Here is a 9252-nt window from a genome sequence, read left to right as displayed (position 1 = left end):
AGTCAGGTTGTCATACTAAGCCATTTCTTTGCTGACTCGTCAAAACACATTATCATTTTCCAAGAGGAAACTGGGAAGACAGCCATATTAAAAATTCATAGGAACTTGCCTTTGCCACTTTCTGACTGTCCTTCAGTGCTCAACTATTAAGCAGACCACAACATTATTTGAATTCAAAAGCATCCTTCCCCTCAGACACAAGGGGGCATTTCAGCTCACTGAAGCTATTCATAATAGTTTCTAAAGCTGAACCACAGAACTGATTGGTGGTTTGGGATGAAAAGGAAACCGAGACATAAAACAATGTTCTCCCTGAAAATTTAGTTTCAGCATTTCTACAGGTGTCTTTTAAAAGTTCCTGAAACAGCTTATTCCCGTTACTTAATTTCCAGTGGCAACGGACAAAACAGACAAGAGACTTATTTCCTTAATTGAGTCACAGCCTGAGTTACCACAAACTCATTTTCCATTCTGAATGTTTCAATTTCTCCTCCTCCCCTTTCAAAACAAAAGCATAAACAGAAAGACTCCTTTTGTCTACCAGCAGACCAAGATTAATTCAATCCTTCATACACAACTCTACGCCCGGGACCTGTTTCTGTCTTCTTCACAGAATTCATTTGTAGTAAAACCTCAGGGAAGCTCCCAATTACCAAAATGTTGTATTGCTGAAATCCCCTTCCTCATCTCTTGCTGTTACTCACAGTGAATGTGAACCAGTTTATACCGTTTAAGTCTGGCACATAAAAGCCTGTAGACCAGCGTTTTGTTACATAGCAAGCAGTCAGGCATACAGGTAGTATTCATAAACATTTCCCCTTACGAAATGAGGGCTGGGAAAAGGGAAGTAAAATAAAATCACCACAAAACCAACCCCAAAACACAAGAACCACCCCACTCCGCCTGAAAATTCCAGTTCCATATTCCATTCAGCTCACTATGATCTTAAAAGCAGGTATCCCCAAGCCTCAGTTCCCAGGTAAAAAAATAAAATAAAATAGTACAAGGAATTTTGTGTCTATGCAGCGCCAACAACACAGTGAAGTTACATTTTTTAAGAGCTGGCTGGTGCTATTCAGATGCAGATAAAAGACACTCTGGGGCATGATACAGTGGAAAGATTTATACCTAAGTATGCCTTTCTCCACAAATTAATTAGGAAGCTTTCAAATGTCTGAAACAGCAACAATTTAATGTTTCACAAGTGTCAGGACAGAATCAGAACAAGTTCTTAAGACGAAGCAAGTTTCATAAGTGAATGGAAAATATGCAGGATATAGGACAAAAGCTCTTTTTGAAAACTAAAACCATATGCCATGTTAAAGTGTTTCAGTTACAAGATTCAGAAGTAACAACTACAGGGTACGTTAAGAACAAAACATAATGAAGTGTTGGCAGCTCTTTACAGATCTAACATCGCTCATCTCAGACCACGCTTGTTTTGCAGCAAGTTTCATAGTATAAAAATTAGAGAATGTCATAAAAAAAGGGGGGGGAGGCGAGAGGGAAGGGATGACCAGTTCAATATTTATGTTTTCAGAAAACAATTACGAAGGGTTTGGTTGATCGTCACAAATATCACTATGCTCCAAACAGGCGACTCTTGAGTTCAGTGGTAGCACTCTGGGGATACATCTACATTGGAAACTGCAAGGGAGCAGACAATACTAAGTTATTGCCGCAGCTAGATTGCCTCCGATATGCAAGCTAGCTCATTTCTCAAGCTAACTGGTGATATCCTTAAACTACACTATTCTATATTCTATGCAATGAGCTTTTGACTATCAAACACAGTTACAGTCTTCCATTTGTTGCATAAACTTACCTCATTACACCCTTGCAGCAGAATGGAGCTAAGCAGCTGCTGCAACTAACTAACGGAGCAGAGAATTCCATTTGCTGGGTTTTTGCTCTGCCCGTCATCCCAAATGCCCATGCTTATGAATAACGTGCTACCAACATATACAACAATTAGCGGTATCAAATAAAGTTGTTCCAGGCTGCAGCTGAAGTACCAATGGCTCAGAGACATGAGGTGACTACTGTACCATAATTTACACATAGTATACTTTCAAGACCCATGAATATAGGACTAAGTTTTAGACAAGTGATGTGTTTTAATTTTTTTTTTTCATTTCTAAAAAGTCTCCCTATATATCCTTGCAAGTTCTCTGTAGGAACACAAGTTTTTAGAAAATACTGCATACACAACATTCACAGTCTTCTATGGGCTTCCAAAGAGGTTACTTATTTGCAAAGTCAGTACACGCATGCACACACACAAAAAAGATCACCAACAGCTTCTATTTTAAGGCAACCTCAAGCTCATTACAAGTGCATTTTGCCTAACACGCTGCAGAGGACCTGCAGATGTTCCCATCTGAGGTGTGTCAACGCTTGGAATCTGTCAGTATACAGTTTACTTGGATGATTTTTTTTATTTTTTATTTTTTTTAAGGCCTCATCTACCTTTTTTGGTTTGTTTTAAATAAGCGTATTGCATTTTATTCAAAAAATCAAAATGCAAAGTATGAGAGAAAGATGTAGTGAAAAATTCTTTGCATTTGCTTAAACAGAGCAAGAAGCTAACCTGGCGCACCATGGAGTTGAGACAACAGCTTTGCTAGTTCTTCAGTGGTTTCCAACTACACAAAGGAATTTCTTTCAAGTCAGATAGTTGTGCTAGGTGACCACAAACATCAGCCCAGTTTCCATTAAGCCCTCATTTTTTCTAGTGTCTATAAAAAGTTTATTAGAAGCAAGTTTTCGCTTGCAGGAGAGAAAGATGCATATCATTAAATACACCTGAGATAGAACAATCTTGTTTTCAGTAAAAATTGACAAAGTTTCAGATACCAGGATTCGTAAGGAGAGTCTAAAGCTCCTTCTGTGAACTGCACTGAAATGACAGGATAGGGGTTTTTTGTTTTTTTTTTTTGTTTGGGTTTTTTTTGTTTGTTTGGGGTTTTTTTTGTGGTGTTTTTTTTTGTGTTTTTTTTTTTTTTTAAACACAGCTTCACCTAGTAAAAACATATTTTTTTCTAATAAGGCATTAAGTTAGTTTACTCTTTATGATCCCTTCTACCACATTGTCAAACTTTCTCATTTCTATCTCCCACTCTCGCTTCCAATTTCTGCACACGTCCAGTTATTTGCTCCAGTCCGCACTGGCAGAATGCAGTCATTAATAATTTACAGGCTGTCTGCAAATAGTTTCATAACTGAAACTATTCGGGTATGTCCAACCAAGCCATTACACAGCTGAAGGATCCTTAGCAGGAGGATGTGGAAACCACTGAGAACAGTAAATGGCATCTCGTCATATTGATGGTACGGCAGAGATTACCAAGTTTCTATGTTCACATTTTAGTCCAAAACTGCAAAAGACTTACAGTAAATGAATATTCAAATACATATTATCCCTTCAGATACACTTACTCACTTCTATAGTTATCAAGTGTAACATTTCACCAGATACAAAGCTTCAATCTAGGCTCTAATAAATCTTCATACTCTGTGCTAGCCAAGCTTCTTCTGTCTTTTACAGATGAAATCAGGTTACTTGCACAGCTCTCTAGAAGATGAAGTGTCTAAGACACATGGCTTCTCATGGTCCAAATCTTAGCAGATTTTAATGCCACTGATGTAATATTCTGGAGAATCAAGTATGTCTCTGTTTGGTTTTAGTCAGACTTATCCTTTTTCTTTCCTGTTAAAGGCACTTTACTTGCAACAGCAGATCCTACAGCTGTAACACCTCCAGCCACAGCAGAAACACTTCCTTTGACTAGCCCCACTCCCATTGAAGGCACAGATGTGACCGCTGTTTTGGTAATTTCCAAGCTCTTCCCTCCAATCCAAGCAACACCCCCGATCGTGGCACCAACAGCTCCCTTCGTGACACTGAAGAGGCCACCAGTCACACGAGAAAGCATGCCAGGCTGCTGCTGTGGGTGGTCTTTTAATGAACCTAAGAGAGGAAACAACAAGCAGATCAATCACAGTGCTATGATCAAAACATTTTCAAAAGAAAAGTTACTCTTAAGTATTTCCTTTTCTAGCCTCATGGCCATTGCACATATTTACCCTGCAGGTTAGTTTTTCTGGATGCTCGTACACCACCATAGTTCCAAATAAGAAAAGACACTTTGCTGCAGTGAGACATACCTCGATGCTGTTTTCTAAAATACAAGACAATACTGAGTCTACAAATACCAGGCATATAGCTCCCAGACAGTCTTATGTGATAAACTTCTGTCCTCTGTATGCACCACTATCTTCCCAGACTCTGGAAGGTCTCATGGCCACATCAGCCTCGTTTCTGGACTTTATTAATGGGGAGGATGACACACCTTCCTGTTCGATCCATCCTAACATTAAGAGTTAAGCCACAGAGGGGGCGGACCCGCAAAAGCAGCAGCACTACCTTGCTGTTCAAATCTCTAAGGAAGGACTGCAAAAAGTTTTCCAGAGAAGCAGAGCCAAAGCTTTATTAAAGAAAAGGAGCTGTTGTTTGAAATGAGCTCACCTTAAGACAAAGTTGCTTCTTTCCTTTGTAATTTCTGTTTTGAAGATGTGTTTACAAGGGCTGTGTGCAGGGGTCAGGAAAGAGGGAAAGAAGGTTACAAGCAAGAGAGCAATCAGAGGAGTCAATACAAGAGTGAGGACAAAACTGATGCCAGCTCTTCACTATGTAACCCCTTTTTTCATCACATACAGAAATTTAATTTTCTTCCAAAAAGGCCTTTTCTGTAATTTTGGTGGGGGGAAAGGGGGGAAAGAGGAAGTGTCCAATTGCCAAATAAGCTCATTAAATACCAAAAGTGGCCCCCAGAGGCATTAACAATAGCGAGAGTTACAGGCTCACAACAGAAGCCCCAATATGATGCACAAAACCAAACAGTTTCTCACTATACGCTGTGGAAGTCAAATCCTATTCCATATTTAGGGTATATTATTTTGAGGCTATGTAATTGTAAAGTATTAGAGTAACAGAAAGACTCCTAGATTTGGCCACTTAGCCTTCCAGAAGTTTAGCAATTACTTCATATTTCTAAATGTAGGCTTCAAAATCCTAGAGATACATGCACCTTGCTTCTAAAGGGACATAAGACTGCAACTCCACACCCTGCTACAGCATAAGCATCATCTAAACTTCAAAGAAGAAATAGGAAGATGAAACAGTATGTTAATGTTGCATTTAAGCACACAGGAAAGTATCGCCTACTGCACCTATAAAGTAGCAGCCCTCACACATGTTTGTCTGTAAGGTATTTTCAATGTGTACCTTGAGAAATCTCTGGTCTTGACAAATCTCTGGTCTTGACAAAAATGTGCAGGTAAGCGTTTTTCAGCTCTTGTCTTGTCAATTCTTCACCAACCCCAAATACGTCTTAAAAAAGTTTCAGAGGGAACCATGGCAACAGACAGCTAGTTAACATAAGTAATGTAAGAGTTCCAGAGGTTTTTTTGTATTTTCTAGCTAGCTCTGGGTAATATATGGGATTTAACAGACACATTTCCCTTTCTTAGGGGGAAAACAACAGGGGGAACCAAGAAAAGAACAAGTCGAGCCACAGTGGGCAGAGCTAGGGAAGAAACAAACATGAAATAAAGAGGTGAGGGAGTCAGCAGCAGAAAGAGCATGCCTGGAAGAGAAGAACAAAAATCAGATCTAGATCCACCAGAGACCTATACCCAGCCCCTGTCAACGCATTCACTCTGTGCTACATCATGCTTTAGGAGAACCAGCAGAACAGGTCTTTGCCTCCAGTGCCCTGAATGCTGAAAACTCGCATTCAGAGGACAGTTTCCAAGAGTCATCTCCCAGCACTTATCTACTACAAGATGGAAACTAGGCTGAGCAACTTCCCATGCACGTCCAATGAGTTTGTGATAGGGCACTCAGACTTCATTAAAAAAGTGTGAAGTTTGGAGTTCCCATGTGCGTGCCCAGAATAATGCAAACAAACGGCAGGAGTTGGAATTAGATGAACCGTTCTAAGATTCTAAGATAAGATGCCATCTAAAGAAGAGAATTTCTTACAAGTTTGACAAAAGGGAAAAAATGCATAAATAAGAACAATGCAGCTCGAGGGAGAAAAAAATACTAAAAATGCTTCCAGCTTACACTAGTCTTTTTTATAGAAGAAATTGATATAGACAACAGAAAGAATCACAGAAACTAGAACCATAACTGACAGCCTTTTACTTAAAGCCAAGTAATACCCTTGCTGGTTCATTCTAGGCCAGCAACTTTCAAACTGGACAACTCCAGAAAAAAATGCATTGTCAACACAAGGACATAGAGATCAGAATTTCTATTTACATACAGAAAACCTTTAAAGGATCACTCTCAGAGAGGAGTATATAGAGCCCGGTATAAAATCTACTGTCTAGGTAGTACTCATTACAGGATTCCTGTGACCAGACTTGCACGCCTTGTAAAAAATTTCATCAGAAAGAGACGCACTTCCACACAACTGGATCACCATTATCAGGGTGAATGTCAGTAAAGTCTTATCACACTGAATTTTAAGAGCTGATTTTAGTACATCAGACCCGGTATTAGCAAGAAAGGACCCATCATAGCTAACTTAAAAAGTAACAAGAGAAACAAACAAACAAAAAGTAATCCTGACATGCTTTTCCTCACATTAGTTCAGGTAGCCAATCCTTTGACAACACCTATTCCACTTCACAAGTGTAAACACTGACTGTGACATGGTGTATTAATAACTTCTGGTGATGGCTGACACACTCCCATTTCATTCTTGTTTGCACTGTCCATTGGATGTAGTAAACGCCCGCAGCTGTAACGTTTTTATTGCCAGCTGATTTCTATTCTAGCATACATATTCCTCATCTCCTTGTTCCTAACCAGTATGAGAAAGAAGGTAGAACAGACCATTCCTAAATCTAGGGAGAAAATGACACAAGTCCCTGTTCAGGGGTTGGCTCTACCATGCTCTGTTGCAGCCAGCTTCCTGCTGAAGAGTGTCCAACAACGAACAAGAGTTTGAATGAACGTAGGTTGCAAAGGTTGGTACCACTTGCAAAGCAGAAAACAAAGCATTAGAATAGCACTACTCATAGAAAGCGTGAGCACAAAAGCTTCTTCTACATATGTATTTCTTTAACGCCTTTAGGCACCAAGCTTGTCAAGTGTGATTTGGACAAACTGGAACTATTTTTACCTTTATGAGAGACTGCAAATTGGGTTTGGAATTGAGCCTTTCCTCTAAGGATTTTTTTTGGCAGCCTGTTCAGAGAGGCGATCTTGCCAACATTGAACTGGTAGCCTTCCATCCACATTTGGCCTTCTTTCTACTGTGGTGTAAGTGTACTGAATATGAAGGCCCTATATGACACTTAGAACAGGGATGTTCCTCAAGAGTATTCCAACATTTTAACTAAACTCATAAGACTTGAAGAGTGCATGTGAAACAGACTCGAAAGGAAGAAGCCTTTTCAAGGATGGGGTTTCCATTAAGATGAACTGTGCTTCATTCTACTCCCTCTAACTACACCAACTTTCTCCATCTATTTAGACTTGATATTCAAATTGGTTATTGTCATACTAAAAGAAGATACTGTGCAGAAGAAAATCAGTCTTAATTGCTCACAAATTTTAAATTAAATCTTTCAATACCTAGGGATGATCAGAATCTGCTGTTATGCTGCAAATCTGGACAAGCTACTAAATAGTCTAGGAAGATAAAAAATGTCCACTTGTGTCACTGCCTCCCTCAAGAAAGAAACAATTGTAGTTTACCAGTCAGACCACTGTTCACCTTCTATATGTGAGACTTAACATGTATAAAACACAATTCAATCTTTAAGGCAAAAAAAAAACCCCTTAAAAATTGAAGATAATACACATTTGGGCATAGTTTCCAACCTGGCATTTGTTTTCAGAAATGCTTCTGGATCCTGACAACCCTGAAGAGCTTAAAAAGATAGATTTTTGTCCTCACACCATGATACTGTAATAAGTTGAAGCATAGTAAAGCTTAAGAACCTCCGTGCCATGAAAATCTATTTTTCCCTTTCCTCTCATCTTCTTGTACTTGTGTTTCCTGCCTAATAGTTGTTAAGAACAGTGAGCTATTCCACTTCAACACTTCTGCTACTGTTAGTGGATAATACTGTTCGAGTGAAGTAAATTGTTCAGTTATACAACATATAAAAGCTAAGAGAAAAAAACCTCAAACCAACAAACAGAGCTTTAAAGGGCCATTATAAATTGAAGAGCAATGAACCGAGAGGAATTGGGACTCACCAACTTCTACATCCAACACATTTAGTCTTAAAGCAAGAAAAGACAGAACACAGACAACCTATATGCCAAGAATGGCTTTTGATCAAGTATGCTTCCGGCCACATTATGCAAACAGAACTATTCACAGTCTTGCCGCTCCACAGCCTGGAAGGGAAGCCTGCCCATTTGCAACTGCATTTCTTCTGCAGATCTAACAACTGATTTAAGATTCATTTGGTTCAGGAGACCAAGATGCCATTGCATTAATGAAGTCCAGTGTTTTTTTTGTTTTTAGGAAACCATGAGATTAAGTAAACAATTAGAACCACAGTTAATTGTATGATGGAACAGGGTCTCCAAATAGTAATGAAGTTCCATACAATTTTAAACACATCTTGTTTAGAAGTTGCAAGCACTATGAACTCAGCAAGGTATCCAGAAGTGAAGCTGGGCTCTTTCCATCTCACATAATGAAGAGCAGAAATAAATACCTATTGAACCAAATCACATCTCTGCAAATGAATCTGCAAATTATGTCCTTCATTATCTGTCCATCTTCTCTATAATGTATCAGTACAGTGTTTACCGAGTTATATTCAGTGGCCTTATTGTAACTGTGATAATGGAGAAGCGAACAATAATCTGGGCTCATCCCATCTCAGGGATGGTTTGCTTACTGACACCTGAATGGAAGTTAAAGACTTCAGCTTGCAGAGCCGTAATTTTTATTTTTTTTTTTTTTTTTAAAAAAGAGATCTGAACTTCTGATGAAATTCTGTGAATGTACTTGATATTATGAAAACTGATACATACCTTCTGGTGGTTCATCATGAAGGTATGATGGGACTTCCTGTTGATTCTTGTCTGTTTGATTCATTATCACCTAAAAAAAAAAAATAAAATAATTCACATATGCTGTACATCTTTTCTGGCAAAGCCTAAATGTTATCCATGAATCCAAAATTCATGTAGTTTAAGTTCCACAGAAAAGG

At 38.9% G+C, this 9252-nt stretch overlaps 1 protein-coding gene across 1 annotated transcript in view; it reads right to left on the bottom strand.

Annotated features, from left to right (window-relative positions):
- Positions 1-3683: 3683 nt before the first annotated feature.
- Positions 3684-9252, bottom strand: part of TMEM263 (transmembrane protein 263) — a 7429-nt gene continuing 1860 nt past the window's right edge. Inside the window, exons 2-3 of the mRNA XM_009881975.1 lie at positions 9074-9142; positions 3684-3970 (exon numbers count right to left, since the gene is read on the bottom strand). Coding sequence (XP_009880277.1) covers positions 3684-3970; positions 9074-9142 — 356 coding nt within the window. The remainder of the gene's footprint in view (positions 3971-9073; positions 9143-9252) is intronic.

The sequence above is a fragment of the Charadrius vociferus genome, unplaced genomic scaffold, assembly GCF_000708025.1.
Source record: "Charadrius vociferus isolate BGI_N301 unplaced genomic scaffold, ASM70802v2 scaffold883, whole genome shotgun sequence".
Classification (NCBI taxonomy): Eukaryota; Metazoa; Chordata; class Aves; order Charadriiformes; family Charadriidae; genus Charadrius; species Charadrius vociferus.
The sequence above is the reverse complement of the archived record's forward strand: the minus strand, read 5'-3'. Positions and strand labels throughout refer to the sequence as shown.